Source organism: Penicillium canescens, assembly GCF_028828765.1.
Source record: "Penicillium canescens strain IBT 15451 chromosome Unknown utg000001l_segment0_segment0, whole genome shotgun sequence".
In the NCBI taxonomy this organism is placed as follows: Eukaryota; Fungi; Ascomycota; class Eurotiomycetes; order Eurotiales; family Aspergillaceae; genus Penicillium; species Penicillium canescens.
Window position 1 is genome coordinate 707,809 of NW_026703963.1, and position 20,964 is coordinate 728,772.

At 46.5% G+C, this 20,964-nt stretch overlaps 6 protein-coding genes across 6 annotated transcripts; 2 read left to right on the plus strand and 4 right to left on the minus strand.

The window, feature by feature from the left end:
- Positions 1–1,139: 1,139 nt before the first annotated feature.
- N7446_000282 (cytochrome P450) lies at positions 1,140–2,727 on the minus strand (the record flags this gene model as incomplete). The annotated part of the gene is made up of 4 exons (XM_058509049.1): positions 1,140–1,334; positions 1,384–1,494; positions 1,552–1,911; positions 1,984–2,727. 4 exons carry the CDS (start codon positions 2,725–2,727, stop codon positions 1,140–1,142), a joined length of 1,410 nt encoding a protein of 469 aa, XP_058378028.1.
- A 1,203-nt stretch (positions 2,728–3,930) lies between these two features.
- Positions 3,931–6,447, minus strand: N7446_000283 (uncharacterized protein; the record flags this gene model as incomplete). Its single annotated transcript, XM_058509050.1, has 4 exons — positions 3,931–4,934; positions 5,009–5,630; positions 5,697–5,938; positions 6,009–6,447. Coding segments are annotated over 4 exons (2,307 nt in total), but the record flags the coding sequence as incomplete, so codon positions are not given.
- Positions 6,448–7,727: 1,280 nt separating this feature from the next.
- On the plus strand, positions 7,728–9,562 carry N7446_000284 (cytochrome P450; the record flags this gene model as incomplete). The annotated part of the gene is made up of 5 exons (XM_058509051.1): positions 7,728–8,534; positions 8,604–8,942; positions 9,002–9,112; positions 9,168–9,334; positions 9,388–9,562. 5 exons carry the CDS (start codon positions 7,728–7,730, stop codon positions 9,560–9,562), a joined length of 1,599 nt encoding a protein of 532 aa, XP_058378030.1.
- Positions 9,563–14,492: 4,930 nt separating this feature from the next.
- N7446_000285 (uncharacterized protein) lies at positions 14,493–15,633 on the minus strand (the record flags this gene model as incomplete). The annotated part of the gene is made up of 3 exons (XM_058509052.1): positions 14,493–15,045; positions 15,108–15,425; positions 15,485–15,633. 3 exons carry the CDS (start codon positions 15,631–15,633, stop codon positions 14,493–14,495), a joined length of 1,020 nt encoding a protein of 339 aa, XP_058378031.1.
- A 2,454-nt stretch (positions 15,634–18,087) lies between these two features.
- N7446_000286 (sterol homeostasis protein ARV1) lies at positions 18,088–19,011 on the plus strand (the record flags this gene model as incomplete). The annotated part of the gene is made up of 3 exons (XM_058509053.1): positions 18,088–18,276; positions 18,335–18,388; positions 18,445–19,011. 3 exons carry the CDS (start codon positions 18,088–18,090, stop codon positions 19,009–19,011), a joined length of 810 nt encoding a protein of 269 aa, XP_058378032.1.
- Positions 19,012–20,031: 1,020 nt separating this feature from the next.
- Positions 20,032–20,641, minus strand: N7446_000287 (uncharacterized protein; the record flags this gene model as incomplete). The annotated part of the gene is made up of 4 exons (XM_058509054.1): positions 20,032–20,111; positions 20,197–20,249; positions 20,353–20,436; positions 20,631–20,641. The coding sequence occupies 4 exons, from the start codon at positions 20,639–20,641 to the stop codon at positions 20,032–20,034; spliced, it is 228 nt and encodes a 75-aa protein (XP_058378033.1).
- Between the last annotated feature and the right edge of the window lie 323 nt (positions 20,642–20,964).

Genomic DNA, 20,964 nt, shown 5'->3' on the forward strand with positions numbered 1-20,964 from the left:
AATGAGACCATGGTTTTGGTGATTATTGGCAGCCCCTACGCCTAATGGATGGGCTGACAATCATTGCTTTTCAATGCTTTCACTTAACGCCTGGTTTCGTGATACACCCCCACCTCCGACTAGTTCGGAGCTGAATGCACCACCCAAAATCGTTGAGAAATTCCAGCGAAGCATTACAAAGATCAAGTAAACAACGAAGCATCACTGGGTCGATATTAGTGCTATTTCTCCGAAGATCGTTAAGGGATTGGACCAAGTTTTGGCGGAAAGCCTCACGCCAGCCGAAGCGGACGCTCAGTTCGCCGACGATAATGTCCGTATTTCGGACTACAAAAGGAGCCGTGAGACTAATAAAAACAAGGCAAAATGCCGGGGAAGCAAAGTCTAGCCATTCACAGATGCATTTTGATCAACAATTTGGCTGACACACTCTGGATCGTGGCCAATTTATCGCATGACGAATATGAAGAGCCCCTCCAACCAGCGAACTTGTTCCTCTAGCGGTTTCGGACGGGTCAGGATAATGCGGCAGAGGCATAAGTATCCACGGATTACCAAATGCGGCTTCAGACTCGAGCTGGCGCTGGACGTTCAGGATAATACCAAGATTTGGCGAGCGAGATCGTTGTTCGCAAAGTGCTGATACGAGAACGAAACGGTAAGTTCGTGCTCAGTACAGTAACGCGGAAATAATGCCCGGGGCCTCCTTTTAGATTCTTACAATTATTTACTACTTTGCAATGTGAGGTCTCTTTATATGAACAAATTTGAATATTGGTGGACAAAATTTGTAACCGATTAAGTGTACATTTATGCATTATTTAAGATGGAGAGGCTCTTATCATACGGAAAAAAAAGGAATTCCAAGGCTCTAAATTTATTGACAGAAATGTGACCCTTGAATTCGTTCCGAACAGCTACTTGCTCTAGTGTCGAACAATTGCTAATGAAAATATTCCTCCAGTACCTTAACTTGGACAACATTTATCCGTGGTTCTTTTTGTCCAATAAAGTCTCCTCGAACCATCTTTACATTTCTCTCCGGTATTTCATGCAATGCCATATCGAATCGACGCACAAGAGCACTTATGAGATGGTGCATCCATGACCAATTCATGCTTCAGAGTGTCAGTTATCCTTCATGCCTCAGCCATTGGGGAAACGTACTGTTGTCCTAGACAACCCAATATTCCTTTTGATGCCGGAACGAGATATTTCTCAAGTTTCCGCAATTCCTCCGGCTCGAGTAGCCACCGCTCTGGTAGGAATTTGTCAGGCTCGGGGAAGATCTCTGGGTCCCTTAAAATAAAGTACGTAGACATGGAGATAAACGTCTATAATGATTAGCGCGTGTGAACTGAGGAGATCAAGCAGTCTACATACCCCAGCAGGGATATCCCACTGTCGATATCGCAGGACCTCATCTGGTGCCGAGCAAGGCGGCCGAGTTGTCACGACAGAGGCAAGGCGGAGACCCTCTCTGATTGTTGCGGTCTATACTGATATTAGTCCAATGTGACCTAAAAAATAAGGTACCACGCTGCCACATACCAAATAAGGCATTTGTTCCAATCGATCCATATTTGGAGTGGCTGTCACATCTGGGATAGCAGTGAAGAGCTCCTCCTTAAGTCTCTGATATGTTGTAGGGTTGTTGAGTATTTGGAACATGGTCATGGCAATGGTTTGCGACGGGGCATCTGTACCCGCATGCATGAGAAATATAGCATCATCCTCCAACAGAGAATGACTCTTTTCGAGCAGAGGCACGTCTGGGTTAGCCAGGATTGCCGGATAGATTGCATTTGAAGTCTTCAAGAAAGGCCGTTCTGCTGCGTGACTAGTCGACTGCGCCTCAACCTCCCATTGATCATACTGATCTATCAACTGCTGGACTCGAAGTTTCACATCCTAGTCGACCCGTTATTATGATGTTATTCCCCAAATGTCCATGAAAATCAGACGAGGGCCGCGGTGGCATACCTGTTCCACTGAATAAAAAAGCGCATATTGGGGAACCGCTAACGCAAGCGGACGTGGAATCAAGTGCGCTATGTCACCCTCAAAGTTGAAATGTCGGAATAGCCGACTGAGTTGAAACATCGAATTCACCTTGGTCTTCCAATTATTGGCTAGTTGCGGTTCATCTAAGTAGTGGAACCCAAGGTCGTGCCCGAAAGCATGTTGAGAGAGGGTATCACTAGTGTAGCAGTGAAAGGCCGTATATAGTTCCAAAGCCTCGTTGCTTTTGACCGCCGCCGCGAAGTGCTTACATAGTGATAGTGTATTTGCCTTTACCACCGGTTCAAGTTCGAGGATAGCGCCCTTCTCCAAAAAATGGCCTAAAAGCCTTCTCCAAGGTCGATAAGATTTGTGAGAGAAGATTGACTTGGGATACCTAATGCAGCTAAACAAAGGATCTTTGTTGCGGAGCTTTCCCGGACCAGCGTAGACGGTGTTATAGTAGTCGGGGTCTTTGATGTGTATCTCCCACGGAGATATTCGGACCACAGGACCATATTGTTTGTGAAGGTCATTAATATGCCAGGTGAATGTACCCCCTTTGATGATCTGGAAGTAGGTTTCGTAGAGGTGCGTGGCGGCTGCCAGGCGAGGGCCGGGGAATTTCGCCAAGGGGCTTAGTACCAATCGGTAGAAGAGTACAGTGCCGATATAAAACAAAGTGCAAAGACAGACAGCGTAGAAATATGCTTGATATTCTTTCATAGTGTCGTCTGGGATCTAGGTCTGAATTCTTTGCTTTCCCAGTATACAAGTGTTTCGGCAAAGAGGGCTAGCAGAACACTCGGGGTGGCCATGCTACGTCAGGGGGAAAAGAGAGTGGAAACATAAGCGTATGTTCAGCTAGTATGATATCATATGCGAACATAGCCTTGACACTCCACAGACCGCCACTTGGACATTTTGCTTTTGACGATAAACCCATCGCTCACGGGCCCTGATCTGCAGTCATACAAACAGAGCTACGGTTACGCATGCGCATTGGTTTGCCTACATGGATGTATTTACTGTCACCGCGACTAAACTTTCCGCCCGACACTTATACCATATTTTCTCGGGGCGATTGACTAGCGCCGGCTTTTGGAAGGACGCATAAGATGAAGTCATAGAGGATGGCCGACCTGAAATCTGACGTATATCCATCTTAATAGTGGCGTCATAAGTGGTTTGACAAAAGAGAGGGACGAAACACAAAGTTGTTGGTTTTAGAAAAATGCAGAAATCAGACGAACAATGTCACCAGCCCACTACAGCCACCAAACATTGTGTGAGAATACTTGGATGCTTGGATAAACTCTGAAAGACGAAAAGATTCGTTGAGTGTACCTGCCAAGTTCCAGATATGCAAAAATTCAATTTATTACCCGCTCTCGATCAATCTGTGTGTCGATCGACGAATCTCAGCTGAGCCATATGCAACATAAGGTTCATTATCACCTCAGTTAAAGTTTTTCTTGGCGTATCTATGGTTAGCTGAGACGTCCCCTCTTCTGTTGGCTAAGAATCGATAATAAGGAAAAGGTTCTACGAAGGATACAGCATCGACGGGCCACCTAGTCATTTTTTGGTGCACAGGTGATTTTCATCTTGTAAGACGAAAATGAGCTGGTAGTCCCTAACATCTTGCCGCGTAAGACCGCTATTCATACTGCAGGACGGGGTTCCATCACTACACTATTTATGATCAATCCTGAAATTTTCTAACTCTCTCTCAATCTTAAGCTCATTCTCACTTTCGCAGCGGTATATACTACCACGATTCTGTTATTGATAACAGCATAGACTATGGGCTTTTAACAAAACCTTCATATTCAAGGCTCTAGTTCAGCGCACTCCAGTCTGTAGTTAGGCCATACATTCAACTGGATTAAATTTCTCCACCCCTATCAGTAATTACCCTAATTGGGTCTATCTAATCACAGCTATCCGCATCGTATCCAAAAGGTTGAAGGCCGCCCCAGAATGACCATATACCCCTCCCTCAAACATCTTGGTTGCATCTTTCCCTATTGCCCCTGTGATCATAGCTGTACCTCCCGGGTGCTCTGTCACAAAGCTCGAAACATCATGGACAACCCCTCTGATAACTATGATATTGCATCCTGTCCTCGCCTGTTGTTGGAACTCTTCCCAGTCCATAACTGGAAGATCCGCCAGTGGCACGCCCCAGTCCACCATCTCACACTCCTTCTCCAATTTCTCCTGTCTTCGCTGTAGCCTCCCTTTCTGAATCTCGTTTTGCGGGAAACGTCTCAGATTAGAGGCAAGCCCAATCTTATAACACGTCCAGATCAACCACTTGGTCGGGTCAAAGTCATACCATCGAACCCCGTTGCGATAATCTATCGGGAATTCATGATGAAAATTATGATATCCCTCCCCAAGGGTGAGGAGACCGGTCAAAGGGTGATCTCGGGGAGATTTCCCGATTCCGTAAGGCTGGTCTCCGAGCCAGTGCGCGACAGAATTCACACAAAATGTGCCCTGTAGTTCTCCAGCTGTGCCCAAGCAGCCTGCCACAACGAATCCACCAGAGTAGTCATCAAAGCATAGGCCACAGACGACCGTGGGGAAGACGTAGCCCATGAGCAATGCCAGGGGAAAGTAGTATCGGCGCTGCCATTCCACAATAGGGTCGGATTTGAGGTCACTAATATCCACGTGGCGTGTAGTCGAGACGTCATGTGGGGAATATGGTTTTTCAAACAACAGCCATCCCATGTGCGCATGGAAGAATCCACTTTTTACACTGTATGGATCTTCATCGGTATCAACATAGCGATGATGGGCCCGGTGGTCGCGACACCATTTTTTGATAGGGTCCTGTCCTGCGCCAGCGCCGATAACCGCAAAAATCAATTTCAAGAGTGGGCTAGCAGTATAAGCTCTGTGTGCCCAGAGGCGATGATAACCTGTTGACATATTTCTTTAGAATTTCCTGGAATATAGTGGGAGTGGGAAAGAAGTGATTGCTAGAGAAACTCACCAGCCGTAATGACAATAGCTCGTAGGGTGGCATAGCCGATGGCAAAACAAACGGTCTCTATACGAAGAGGAACCCAGAGAAGACTAATCAGAGCCACCAAAGGAACTCCAACAAGATAGGTTGTATTTTTCCAGTTCAGCGAGTTTTGACTACCGCGACCTGGGTTTTCGTTGGTAGGAGCTAGAGAATGAATTTCCTTAGCGGCAGGGCTCTGTTGTTTCGGAGGCATCGTTTCCGTCTTCTTCGGCTTGTAGGATTTCGTGAAAAATTGCACAAAGAGAATTATCAACGGGACGAGATAAATGCTTCCCACAGTAAGGCAGAAAACCTCTCCACTGTCACTCAAGCATGTAATTGCACCATCGCTGGCCACTTTTCTGGCCTTTCCGTAAGAGGCCCCAGTTGAAGAGTGATTACGGCTTATAGGCAAATGCAACGTCGGCGCCGGGTCGTAGTTGAAAGTGTTTTCTGCCACCTCTATAGGGGCCTTGTATCTCACGAAGAGATAGCAGTGGGCCCAGGCCAATCCCACTAAGAACTGGGCGATTTGAAGGCTAGTTAGAGTGCGCTTGACACCCATAGAGACAGAAATTCCGAGGGTTTGGATAGTAAAGTATGAATACTGGAATATTGATAATAAATTGTTAGCATTGTATATTGATGCAGACAAGCGGTTGGGCCAATTTACCATCAAAGTATGGATTCCCGCATTCAATAGCACCGCAACAAAGCCCAGTGGGGACTCATATCTCATCACTGCCCATCCACAAACAATCACACCGGCGTGATGATATGTTTGCAAAGTTGAGCTCTTTTTCCCGCGGGCAAGAATTATCAGTGTGTCCACAACCTCGTAGAACTTGCTCATATAGAATAGCCAGCCTAAATAACCGGCACCTCCTTCCCAGACACTTGTTGAGCTCTTTAAAACTAAAAGAATGGTATAAGCGGTTAGACGAGTAATTGTCGCATGAGATCCTAGTTGATGATCAAAGCTTACCGACAAATGTACTCGACTCCATTTCACAACATAATTCCGCAATATGAGCATAGTAATTGGGTCCTTCCTCTGCTGCTGCCGAAGGCCAATAGCTATATATCAAGTAGAACATTCCACACAAGGTCCATGCAGAGTATAACGCCAGGAAGGCGTTATGCGTTACTACTAGAGCCTTGAATATGAAGGTTTTGCTAAAAGCCCATGGTTTATGCTGTCGGGTAGCATTGAAGTGATTCAGATATATAACCGTGGCAGTATATACCGCTGCGAAAGAGAGAACGAGCTTGAGATCGAGAGAGAGATGAAAAATTCCAGGATTGATCATAAATGGTTGAAAAAGCCTTGCCGCGGAAGTACCCGTAGGTGGAAGAGGAAGACGTGTAGCCGGCTTATGAGGCTGGCTTGGAGGGAGCCTAAAAGGTCCAGTGGTGGAAAGGCGAGCTTAATTGCAGAGTGGTCTGTGAAAAGATCCATGATAGTAGAGTAGCTGGAGAGCAGGATCCTTGACGGAGTAGGTGGTCTCCATGCTGGATTATAAGACTTTATAGAGCGGGAGCCTTCGTAGAAATGTATTATCGACTCTTGACTAACAAAAGAGGAAAGATAATTCATGGGTAAATTAGTGTAGTCTGCAGTATAGTGTCGATCTTCCGTGATAGTGGCTAGACTAAGTTGTGATCTACACAGCCTGGTCAGAGCAAAAGCAAAGACCTGTGGTGCCTTAATTACTAGTGGTCATAAAAGTGTATTATCTCAATCCTATATGAACTTCAGATGATTTTAAAACAATCATTGGAGGGTATATCTCGTGCTAGGTACAGAGTTTCGTGTTTTCACCAATCTTTTCTACACATTTTTATGATTTTAGATCAAACGATTCCTATTGATTAAGAGGCCGGTGAGAGCTGACGAGTCGACGAATTAGGAGAATGACAGAACAATACAATGCGCTAAGGGCACCCCGGGGGGTGAATGCCAAGAAAGATAAGGTTTGCTTTTTGTATAAAGTGATTTGAAGTTGCTATAGTGCATAAGCGTTTCAATAGATAGCTGCATGAAGTGTTGAAGAGGCTTTGCTGTCCTGTTGAGCTGCAGACTAAAAGAGGGGACGCCTCAGCCGGCCACGGTCACACCAAGAAAATCCTTGATTGATTCAACCTTGTGTTCCACATGAATCAGCTGAGTTCCATCGATCGACCCACAGATTGATCGAGGTGGGTAATTAAATTGATGTGATTTGTTCTCTTCTATCAACTATATGATATACCAAAGGTTATTCCAATTTACAATTCACACTATGCATAAGATCAACGACATACAGCAGCTGAAGAGACATCCGAACCAATAGGAAGCACAATACCGAATTTAACTTCAATTCTCCGTTGCTTTTTCTCGTGAATTTTTGCCCTTTTTAAAACAGGAGCTCAGCTGGAAACAAACATTTCTACTTCTCCGCATCTGATGTCACATATCAGCTGAGTGACGGCACGTACCAAGGCAGATCATTTCCAGAAATTTATTAACATGTCACACGAACTATCACTACCAGGCGGTCCAGGGCGTCGTGGCCCTAGCTCTTTGCTGTCCAACTGTGCAACTAGAGATATAGTATTTCTGAGTAAGACCCACTCAAGGGAAGGGTCAGGTCTTCTGTCCACAAAGTATCTCAGCCATTCATCCATAACCCGAGAAAGCTCCTTCACGCGAAATTTGGCCGCAATGTGGATGTCCAATAACTCATATCGCTTTCCAATTTTGAATTCGGCGATGAGAGATGCTCCTTGCAAGGCCTACGCATATGGCGTATTGTTATTTATATTCTCTTATATCAGCTGTCTTGTTTTCTACCGACTTGTCCTGAGTCCCCTGGCAAGGTTTCCAGGGCCTCGTCTTGCGGCTGCAACTCGACTCTATGAGACATATTTTCAGATTCTCAAAGGCGGAACATTCAGCTGGCATATCGAGACTTTGCATCAGCACTACGGGCCTGTGGTGAGAATTACACCATGGGAGATCCATATCAAAGATCCTGATTACTACAATACTGTCTATGCGGGTCCCACAAGGCATCGAACGAAAGACCCCTGGTTCAGTTTCATATCGTTCCCTGGGTCGATCTTTTCCACCAGCGGATTCGAGTTCCATAAGGCCCGTAGAAAGGTCTTAGGGCAGTTTTTCAAAAGGAGCGCGGTCCTGGAACTCGAGCCAGTAATCAGTGCTAAGATTGGAAGTTTGTGCAAACACTTCTCTGCTGCCGTCACAAATAATCGGCCTCTAGAACTCCATGCCGCCTTTCACTGTTTTACGAGTGATCTTCTCTCCCAACACGCGTTTGGGCGAGGCATGGGATCCCATTATCTGGAGGAATCTCAATTGTCAGATACCTGGAAACTCGGAGTAACAGCGATGTTTGATCTCACTCGCTTGACAAGGCACTTTCCCGTGTCGTCGTATCTGGCACATGCCTTTCCCGTGCCAACATCTTGGGTTGTTCCCCCTTTCCGATTTGTCTATGAACTAGAGCAGGTAAGTCAATCTTTTTCTTGTTATATTCCTGGTAATAGCGGGAGCTTACAGTTCCTATAATGCTTCTAGGATGTGAGGCGCCGAGTCAGCGCCGTAGTGACTCATCAGCGACAGAGAGAAGCTGGGGGAGAATACAAGAATGACTCTTTGGAAAAAGCTATCTATCCCACAATTCTGGCTGATCCGGAAGTGCCCGAAAGTGAAAAGGACTTGTTACGATTACAAGATGATGCAATATTCCTTATGGTGGCTGGCACTGATCTTCCCGCGCAAGCACTTGCTATTACCATGTTTCATATACTGAACAATACCAAAGTGTACCAGAAGCTCAAGGAAGAGCTTTTCTCGGGTATTCCAGATATTAACACTACACCCACACTGGACGAGTTGGAGCGATTACCATATCTGGTGAGTTGGCTATAGGACATTAGGTTTAATTGCTCTCCCTAACCCAACTTTGTATCTAGAGCGCAGTCGTCAGAGAATGTCTACGACTTTCTGCCATCGTCACAACACGACTGCCCCGCTCGGCCCCGGATGAAATTCTCCAATATCAGCAGTGGCAGATTCCAGCTGGAGTATGAACGCCCGATGTATGTCCTGCAATAGGGAAATGACGTTAACGAGTTGCAGACGATCGTTAGTATGTCCACTTACTTCATCCTGAGGGATCCGGAAATTTTCCCAGAGCCCTACGCCTTTGAACCAGAACGATGGTTATTGCCCCGGGAGCGGTTGCGAGGACTGGAGAAATATCTTGTTCCAGGGTCTAAAGGAACGATGGGATGTTTGGGTCAGAAGTAAGAAAATATCTAGTTGAGCAGAAGATGATTCGCTGCTGACAGTCTTCTAGCATGGCTTGGGCATGGATACACCTCGTTTTAGGGTCTCTATTCCGTCGCTTTGAGTTTGCTTTGCATGAAACAACTGAGAGGAATGTTGAAATTACTCGTGACAACTTCAATGGACAGACTGATCGGGGTCTGAATGTCATCCAAGTGAAGGTGTTGGAAGAATACTGTCGTTGAACTCGTTGGACTTGTTATTTGGGGAAACTGGCTTGCGTTGAAATGGGCTTACCTTCAGTGATAGCTCGTAATGAAAGAAACAGTAACGAGATATGCGTCGGGCCTTCCTTGAATAAGGAGCCGGGCTCCAGCGCTATCCTCATCTGTATAGACTTGATTCCGTCGTAGTCGTTATTGTATCATTATTTTCGCTCTAAGAGATCTGTGGAGCCCTATCATTATATGGCGCGGGCCCGGCCCGCCTTTCAAACTTTACCTTCCAATAACAGCGGAAGGTATAGTAGCGGTTAAATCAGTCTGACATTCTACACACTTTCAAATGCTATTTCGCGAATATTAATGCATGCTAGGTTAAACTTTCAAAGGCTCAAATAATCCTTACTATCAGGCTAATTGAGACCTCTGCTGTAGGTTTTAAGATAATAGCTGAATGCTTGGTTGAGGAGTAACAAGGGTCGCAAATGACATCACTCCAAGTCACCGATTAGGTAGAAGCTGCATGGATGTACAAGTTAAACCCCTCATTTGCCAAAATTCGTCCTTCGTGCTAACGTTATCTCGTATTTCGGTACATATATATGTCGCTGTCGGGGCCCCTCCTACATCCTTCCCTCTGGTCCCTCATTTCCATCACTGAAAGATCCAAACCAAACCCTGGAAGTTTCTGTGCTCAATTTTCAAAACTGCAAGCTCCAAGGTTTTAAGATGCTCTTATCAATCTATCTCATAAGCTGACTGACAGGCTTCATAGTAACTTGCCATGCCACGCGAAGAAATTCAAAGCAGCGGCGAAAGCTGCTGAGGATAAGCAAAGACGCAAGGATAGGGCAGCTTTCATCAAAGGTCTTACTGACTTAGACTCCCTACCGCTGAAGTACACAAACGGATAATACAGCTATGTGAGAAGGTAGAGATAGACAAAGTGGATTAGAACAAGATGAGTTAGGTAAATCCTTCCCCCTTTCTGTCGTAAGAGGAAGGGCCGGAATTGATGGCAACAAATAGGATTGTGGGAAGATAGTAGATATTTCTATCGTAAGCTTTACTCCTAGTCTGCCGTTAGCCGGTAGCACCGTAAGGACAAATAGTCAGATCTAAGAGCTCATTTTCTACGCTACTGGAAATAATTTCATACCAGAGGATGTAAGCACAACAGGGAGTCACAGAGGCGTCAAATGGAAGGCATGTACACGTTGGGCTTGAGATTTTTATAAAAGACTTAAGGTAAAAAGCTCAGTTGATCACATTCGAAACATCAGTCATTGTGACCATAGTCTCGTTGGCAAAGTACTTTGACTCGTCTTGGCTATGTTCCCGATAGGCTATAGTAGATAAGTTAACACGGCCTTCTTAGTGATAACCTTCTATAGGTCTAGAGCCTATAGCAGCTAGGGAACGCTCTATACGAACCCTTCCGGGAGTGACATACTAGTCCTAAGAAGAAACTATTGCCGCGATCTTGGTATATAGACCCGCGGCTCCCATAGCCACGGTAGCTGATTGTAGTACAGCCAGAGATTTACCTACCTCGACCATACCCGCAACCAGATGTTGCTGCTATGCTGTCATTATGGCCGAAAGATTGACCGGTGGAGCTGACCCGGACTCGCTTTAATGACTAAGATGAGCGAGTCCGGGTCAACTTTTAGCGGGTACGGCTCGACTGGAACGCGGCAAAAGTATTTATTCAACGTGTCTCATGAATATGTACTTACCCGCTCCAGTATGCTTATTCCGTAGTTGCCGAAGACAAGGCCACACATGCCCTGAGGGGGTTTGACAACAACACCGCAGCTGTTTTCCCTCACGTCAGTAAGCCCTATGTGTACGTGTAATATATGTTACGTACACTCCGGTGTTCTACTTGTTCAGCTGCTTTGGACGGTTGGGAGGAGGATCACCTTTCAGATGCTTGGCTAGGATATCGAAGCGGCGTGCACCTCCTGCGATGGTGGAAAATATCAAACCGGCGCGTTTATCACGAGCAATAGTTCTTGTGTAAGCTCGGGGCTTTTAATCTGGATTTGCATGTGCGTAGCCAGCGATGGGAAGTCGAAGGCTTGCCGGGTCGGGCCTTGGCCAGGGAAGTGCGCAAAGTCTGCCATTTTTGCGTTGATAGTGGATAGGCGACACGAAGAAGAGAAGCTTAAAGAAGAGAGGGGGACCCGTGAAAAGTTCAACGGGCTAATGACGGGTCCCGTTCAGCTGTGGCACCTGATCGGGACCTGAAATCCTATCCTTGAGACTATCCGTCACTATTGAATCATACTGATGACCTTGATGATTAAAAATTCAGGGCACCTCTTGTAATTCTGTTCAACCTCCTCGTTATCTTTTGTTCGCTCAACTACACATTTTTGCCTCCGTCTCTAGGCCCCAACTGCGATATTCCGTTTCTCTCTGCCATTCCTTCAACGTCAAAATGGACGCTGACTTGACGACTACCATAATCCTATATATTAGTATATTTTTCGTCGCGATCGCTTCTGTGGACCACGGAGTTGAGGCATGCTCTTTGACTCAGACTCAGAATCAAGCTAATAGCTCTCAAGCTTTGGCTACTGCGGAGGCGGATTCATCAGATGGAAAACAAGATGGAAAATATAGAAAACAGGATACCCTAGTTGAGAGAGATTCTGTTTCCGAGAAATCAGGGTCCGGCCCTGATTACAACCCCTATTCAAGTTTGCTTTTTTGAAACATGTCGTGATGGTCTTTAGTTGGCTAACTGAGCCAAGTATTCGGCTGGTATGACAAAGGAGGTAATATTCACTGCGGTTGGGTTTGCGGGAGTACATGCGAAGTTGCTTATATGATACCAAATGATTTCGATTCAGCGGAATGATTTTTTATTTTACACGTCCGCGTCCCCTTCTGTCAACCGAACTACTCCTAGATAGGACTCGGATAGCTAGAGTATTAGCACGAGCCTCTAGCAGTTATAAAACTCAGCTTATCTATCCGGAGCTGCCACTCTACTACATACCTATATGTTCTTTTACGTCAGGCACGGACCTACTACCTAGCGTCTCTAGAGCTTTCATGTAGGGTCCTGCAAGATATAGCAACATCAGCTAGCCCCTTGGTGTAGCTTTCACGATAGGTGAGGCTGACCATACTATCTCAAATATGCCTAGATGAAGGTCATTTTACATTAGTTCAAAATGAGATTGACCTCGGATTTCTAACCATATCTAGATGGTGGAATACATAAGTCATGAATAAGCCCTTGATATCTCAGCTCAGCCACGGCGGGATCTCTGCGCCATAGCACATAATGATCCTGCAGTAGTTAATTTAGTTTTAAGCTCAAAATACCAATCATTCTACGGCCAGGATGTTAAGACAAAACCAATGTATATATTCGCTCTCATTCAGGTAAAGAGTTTCCAGATCATGCTTTCTCTCGCTCCTCAACAGTATGCCTCGTAACTACGCAGAGAGCCCGGGTGAAACATGTAGTGGATCGAAGATCTTGGACTGGTAATTTCTTGGTTGAATGCTTCGGGCATATACGCGTAGGCCCCAGTTGGAGTTGCTTTTGGACTCTGACATTGGCCAGAGCACTGGCGTATAGTCTTGTTCGTGAAATGATCTAACAAAAGAGATGGACCTGGAATACAGAGAACAATCCTATAGAATGGTATGAAGTAAAACTTCCCATGGTTGCTGACTTCAAACATCGGCAGTGGTCTAAGGTCAACAACTTTAGAAAACTGCTATTATGGACAGGCCAACAGCAAGTGCAATAGTATTCCGAAAGTTGGTTCATTGCCGAATATAGATCAATCAACCTTTTCTCGGAATATACAGATCGTTCATTCATGGAGAGTACGAAGGGCCGTGGTGGAGCACGGAGCTTCGAGATCCGGATGAATAGCGAAAATGCCTTATTGGTGATGCATGTATAGAAACGTGGAAAGATATCAAAAAACGTCACACTGCTCTTTTGGTTTATAGAATCAAATTCCGTGACAATACACATAATCACTATCCGATATGGTGTAAGTCGAGGTGACGACTCTGCGTGCTTATATGAAACAAAATCGTGGTGTTTCCATATAGCCAGCGGCAAGGTGTGGTGATTTTAGCACTATATCAAAAATGGTTTAGCTCATTTATGCCTACGTGACCTAAACAGTTACCTAGAAGTAGGCAGTATTTAGCGCCCCGGTGGCTCTATCATTAGCAAAACATGAAACCTATCACATATAGGGTATAAATAAAAGGGGATCCTCATACTTCGTGGAATGCTCTCAACTTTAACTAATTACTCTTCAATGTCTCGCCAAAAAGATGGTCAGTCCCGGCGGCCCCATGAGCAATCCCAGAGCACTCCCGAAGCGCAGCGCTTCCGTAGCAGCTCTTGAGCGAACCACTGCCAGCTGACTCATAATCAATTGATGTATAAAGAACTCTTGTACTGCACCCCTCCGATTTTACAGTAGCCCGCTCTAATGGGTTCCTGGGATCGTAGATAGACAACGTGTTCACGCATCCCTTCCACACCTAGCAGGTCTCGGTTTACTATACAAACTTGCCTCCGATAACTTTTTATGTCCCCTAATATCGAAGGCTATAGCTCAGTTTTTGCTCCTAATTTACTGAATCTAAGGGGCTTCCCGCCGTTCTTTTTGATTAGTGCTGCTGAGGAAGTTTTCTTGAAAATGTATTTTCTTGATCCCCGGCTGAAAGTCCTCCCTCGTCATGCTTCCTGCTCTTAGGCGATCATTTCACATCCTGCGGCCTATTGCGCAGCAGGCTCTTCATCGGTCAGACCCTGCTACTACAGTATGGCCCCAACTCATACATTGTCTCGCCACCCATAGCTATGATTGACACCGGCTTAACATCCATGCTACGCCTGTAGGTATTGATTCTCGGCCTTGCACGTTCATAGCAGGCCCCGATAGGGTAAATAATGTCGTATTTATATGAAGATGTATGCTAAAACAGCCCCCAGGATGCTCCAGATCTGACGGATATTCACTCTGGCTGCGGCAAGCGCACCGGATTCATAATCCGAACTCAGGGAATTATTCCCGAACCCCATGCTCGGTGTCCATGTCACTGGAGTTCCCTCGTTTAAGACATCCGAGCGCGCAGCATCAATCCTCCCTAAGAACTCGATCGTCAACCTAGCGGAAATTCTTGGCGTCTCCTCATCCTCTTCGGCCAAGGTATTCGCGACAATCCACGATCGAATACTGAAACTTGCCGAAGAGTCGTCAAATGCCAGCTGCAAGGTCGGGTTTATCACGCCGCTAACGTCGTCAAGGTCATCATCGAGTGAAATGGGAACGACACCCCACCATCCTTCGGTACGGGAGCAGGTCGACATATTCATCTGTAAAGTACCCAGCGGGTTCTGCTCTAGCTCCGAACTCCCTGTCACTCGAAAAGGGAGCCCATTCCCAGTGTCCTCGGCGACAGTCAGGTTAAAATCTGGCTTCGTGTCTCTACTCGTGGGGAATGAGTAACGCCTGTCGCAAGTCAGCCAGCCGCCAGAAAAGTGACTGCGCATTAGAAAGGGGTATATACTTACGACATCTCAATTGACTCAAATACAAAGGGCATATCCCGAGTCTGCATGTTGCTGGAATCCATATAATCGCTAAAATACTGCGTAAAGTTCGAGTACGAGGTGAACAGTGAAACATCAATTGGGTTTACGTTCTTCGGTCGCTCATCTTCCGGTTCTGTCTCTGTGATCGCTAGGATTGCTGGGTACGACCACGTGTACGTGATGTTCCGTAATAGCCCGCAGAGTTCTAACTCCCCCTCCTCTTCGATCTCGGAATCGCTGCGGTCGTCTCGAGGCTTGACGTCGGAGATGGTGAATACAGCGCTGCCGTTGTAGTACCTATAGACAGATTCTTAGTATGCAGTCTGCGTGGTCTGTAAATATGGAGTTGAGCGCACGAGCCAATCCATGGATAATAGTAATAATCTAAACCCGTCACGTTGCGCGGCCGGTAATTCTCATCTGGGTCGTAATTAACATCCTCGCTGCCTAGAGCCTGCGCTGCTAGGAACAGCGGTAGCTGTAATAATGTGGCGGCGCGGCGCATTACGATTGTCGCTCAGGCTGTCGCAAACTAGATGGACTTGGGCTTGCCACTTATCGCAGGTGCGAAATGAGAATCGAAGAGCTCGAGTCCAACATCGCGGGGGGCCACGCTCCCCTACTAATATGTCGGGCTGCTCTGCTAAATACGAAGGTCTAGCCTTTTTTGATTCGCTAAGAGTGCTAGGACCCTTAGTATCTGGGAGACGGCGGCTTGGCTTTCTTGGCTGTCTCTTGCAGAATCGGAGTCCGTCAGATGGGTAACGCTGCATTAGTATGACTGGTGTGAATATACGTGTTCAATATTGTTGCTTCCTGGTCGTTTATTTGACTCTAGGTATATGGGATGAAGTTTGGTTGGTGGAGGCTGAAGCTCTAGCTCCTGCAGGGATAAGTGCGCCACCATCTCTAAACTGCCCGGCATTTCTACAGTATCCAAAGGTGATGAATGAATTACGCTAGGGTTCTTGGATTGCCAGGATGTCGTATTCCAGAACCCTAGGGTTTTGGAATAAGCTGGTAAGAACGACCTCTCTTGACTTCTGGACGTTTTACTGTAAGATTTGTAGCTCCTGATGTCCCAGCATTAGAGCGAGTTTCCTTGTCCACATAGAAGGGGGCTGTAAAGGTCTCTCCGAGAGGGTCAAAGAATTGTAAGTCACCGATAAGTAATGCCTTGGATGACTCAATTGGCGAATGTGTGCACAAAGCAAGATATGTGTTGTTACCATATTCATCTTTGTGGGTTTGACAACTCGGCGGATATGCAACAGATGAGTGTGGAATGAATCCGCAGTCGGGTGCAAGACCACGAAAGCTTTCTTCTCTCAATTTGGCGTGAGGGATTGATATCGTCTGAATTTCAGCACTGAAATGCGGTTGGGCTTTCAATAGCTTAATCCTGTCTCTAAGTTCGTGGCCCAAACTTTCGTGTAGTAGACAAAGTGGAGATTCATCGGGAGAGTCTATTGGAACGTGAAGGTACTGATCAAGTAGATTTTTGACTCCCTCTGTTCTCGCATCCAGAGGAATTTGACCAATATTGTAAGATGATGTTGATAGAGTAAAACTATTGTCAAATGCCACAGAAAGTGGATCCCAAGGCCCTTCTGCATATTGCATGCTCTGGACTTCATAGTCAGTAGATTGACCTTTACCACGCGTACTATCATCATCCGGGATGCAAGTATAGGGGTTCTGAGGTTCAAAGCCTGGATAGAACCAATCCCAGTAGCCTTGTGATGACGGCTTAATACCTAAGCCAAGCTGGTCATATTGGTCAACTTCCTATATACTAAAAGTATGACTCGGAATTGGATGCCAGAAGATTGTATGATATTCAACTGATGGCGGGTGGAATTCGAGGAGAAGCTCTGTGTGGCTGCAAATGGGACACGGAAATGGCTCCTTATAAGGCAGCAACCCTTTGTCGATCTAAAGGCCGTCTTGGTGCCTCGACATGACCACTTAATCTATGATAGTCATCGTAAAAAGAAAATGTCCCTATTTAGATATATAATTGCGCTGACTGAGTAAGAGCCGGCTGGTGTGAACCATGGCTGGGACAGTCTGATCAGTCTATTAAACTGATGAAATACGGTCACCTTCGATTCTAAATTGAGGTGAGCGCGCTATCAGTCAAGGTTGACAAAGCTCTCGCGCAGTGTGTCGGCCCCAAGGCAGATTTGCGGCCTGCTGCACAGGGACGGATGTCCTGAAAGGGTATAGGGCGAACACGCCTGCTTACACAGAGGTCAACTATGGACAGGCCCGATTGAGATCTGAAGCGGTATGCCTGTATGCCAATGTCACAGACTTTGGGAAAGGGCTGCCTTAACTCGAGCGCCATGGTCTGAGCTGGGGATAATAGGGCCGGACGAGGGAGGGTAGCGCAGATCGTAGAGCCGACGAGTTACATATTAGAGAAAGGGATGGCGGAGCTTAGGAGCTCGGTGACCCGGGTCAATAGCAAAATTGTCTCACGGGAATACGTGTATACGAGGTAGAAGCGTGGAAAAAGCGGTGCAAGAATGGGAAGTAGAGTGATATCTCATAGAATGGAGTGGAGTGGGTCTGAAAATTCCACACCGCTCTTTTGGGTCATGTTACACTAAGTGGATGTTGATTTCATCCAACATCCGATATGGTGTAGTGGCTAACATCGTCGTCTCTCACACGACAGCCGGGGGTTCGATTCCCCCTATCGGAGTTTGTTTTTTTATCTTTTTTACCCAGCACACAATTTTTAATTTTTTGGCTCTTTCTCTCTTTAACGAATCAAGTGGACTCTAGTTATCTTAAAATAGTATTAGGCTATAATATTCTTATGGCCTCGGGAATAAATATTAGGTCGTTTTCATATATGGAGCTCTGTAGAACTAGAACGTATTCAACTAACTCACCGCCTTTGTATATATAGGGGAGCAACAACTTGAACACTGCTTCAGGTCATGACACGATGCCCATCTGCATCGAATGCTCTTATCCGGTCTCCCATCTGTACAGTGCTTACAGTCGCGCCGATGACCGGTCTCAAGGCAAGGGTGTGCGACTGACGCAATGCCCGCGTTGCCAGCGATTTGCCGACAAATATGTCGAATATGACTTCGTTGTGTTGTTCATTGACTTGGTGCTTATCAAACCCCAGGTAAGCTCTATGTGAAGTCCAGAAAATATGGCAAGCCACTGACAATGGCTGAAAATAGGTATACCGGCACCTTTTGTTCAATCGGCTCGGACGCGACGACAATCGGTTCGATGTGAGTGTAGGATCCAACACAATTGCAGTTCCCTAACTGATAACATGGCCCTATAGCGATCCATCATCCGCCTCGGCGTTCTCCTACTCCTCTTCGACGTTTACCTGACCTGGGCACGCATTGAAAAGGACCCATCCCTCGCAGCGACGTTCCTCTCGCGCGCCCCCATCATCGTCCAATACCTCTTCTTCCTAAGCTTGAACGCCGCCGCAACCCTCGCCCACCACCTAACCGTCCGCCTGCTAGCTTCAATTCTGGTCCCAAAATCCCGCCGGTACAACGGCCCAGACAGCAGCAACAATGCCACCACAACAAACACAGGCGAAGCCACCCCATTCCCCTCAGGACCCCCGACACCAACAATCCGGCCCTCCCCATCTGCTGTCTCAGTAATCGCCCAAACCCAAAACCAAGCAAACCCACTAGCAAGCCCACCAAAGTCCACTCAAGCCTCGAGCACATACAGCGAGGTGACTTCCCCAACCGATGCGCAAGCACCACCAATCCCACCACCACGACCAGCCCCGCCATTACGTCGCGCCTCAACAGCCCCGCTACAGAACATCCAGCCCCTCCCCCTCCAACGGCAGCAAGCCCAGCAGCAATCAGCACCGCATTACTAGTAAGCAGCTGCGCGAAGCTCTTCCCCATCCTACTGGTAATCTGGGGCGCCGACGGCAGCGGCAGCCTCTCCACTATTCCAGCGAACGGCCAGACAGCGGCGACAATCCGATCTGCGACACAGCCGACTACCATGCACAGTAAAGTGAACCAGAGTCTATATTCCGCAGCTACAAGCGCGTCTTCAGTTCTCTCAGCGAAAGCAGCGATCTCGCCATCTCCCTCTGCAACACCGGTTCCTGCTTCGTTTCTGGAATCGCGGCTTGCGGGGTTTTTTTCGTCTTTGTGGAGTTCTACGCCGACTAGTCATCTGACTGGGCTTTTTGATTTGCTTGCGTCGTTGCTTTCACTTGGTGTTGTTGATACGCATCTCGTGCTATTAAGTAATATTGAGGCATTGTACATCTTACTCGGTTGTGGTTATCTGCGCGCTGTTGCGGTTGCGGTTGCTGGTCAGGTTGCGCGGTGGGCGGTGCAGAGAGTTATTCTGAGTGCTATTGGGGTTGGATAAGAGATGCCTTGTTTGTTGTTAGACCGTGATGCATTTATATATAATTGATACATAATTATAATTTAGCCGGAATCCATCGGCTTCAAGGTTCGATTTTCGAATCTGAATAAATTCTACCCTCGTAGATATATACATATCTCTCTCTACCAAGAAACTTAGCGACATTAAAGCAACCCAAACTTATGAAGTACAGCAGAACTAAACTGGCCCTAGAGATCTCTACTAGACAGAAACAGTGACTTGATGAAAATAATTGATGGAACGCTACCAAGCATAAAATAAACCAGACTATACAAAAGCACCTCCAACAAAGGTGCAAATCCAACCTAATGTCCGCAATGTAGAGCGGACCAGGAACAACTGGATCCCAATCCAACTAAAGCTCATGAATGCATGTAATAGAATAGACCATATTCCAAAGACAATACCTCAAACAAGAACCTCCCCGAAAAGCCTGTCAACGACAGAAGAAGAAACATAACTGATCCAGAAACCAAAAATGGAGATACATTTAATTTGGTACGCGGTCAGGTCTGATGTCTGCGCGCTTCGGTGCGATGAGGGGATGCCACTGTGAGAGGAAGACAATTGCTATAGAAGCCGAGATGTTAGTAACGTTGCAATATATAGAGCCCACCGTACCATATCCCAAAAAGAAGATAATCGGAATACGTACCCCACATCAAGTAACAAGAAACAAACGTCAGAATAAGCGTGCTGCGGAACAGTCTAGAGTAAAGAAAGAGTCAATATCTTGCAAAATCACCCCATTCCATATCTCATATTGAGATATCTGGTAGATCCAATATCCGATACTGGGGTCTAAACTCACGTCTGGTTTTCACCCTTCGGGCTGAGGAACCATGCAGCAACAGATGCAGCAACGATGATGATCAAGCCGATGACCAAGCTCCAGCTAGAAGATGTCAGTACATGATAGGGAATGTGCTGAGGGAAAATAGCGTGGATCATGAGGAGGGTTTGGTGTGGCGGGATAAGATCGTCGTGACAGAGACTTGTGGTGGTCGAATAACCAGCCGGGTAATAGGAATTGTATTTGTGTATAGATGATGTATTCACCAGACACCTCCCAGGGCAGAGAAGACGTACCCGTTTGCCATTTTGTCGGTATTTGGTAATGTATTTTAGGGTGAAGCGCAAACCCGGGGCGGAAGTGTCGAAGCGTGTTTTGCGGAATTCGTCTCGGGGAATCCTGTGTGATGGACGTGGAGAATTCGAGAGGGAGCAGACTGTTGACTGTTGATTCTAGTGTTGATTCACTAGATTGAATTGTCTGTCGTCTCGACAGTCCGATTCACTCGACAGCGCGGATTGGATACAGACAAGTATTCGATGTTCCGTGTAGCGTGGCACGATTGGGGTCAGGTCGACCGTGGGTTGGATGTGGATTCAAAGGATCGGATTTCGAGATGTTCTTCGAAAA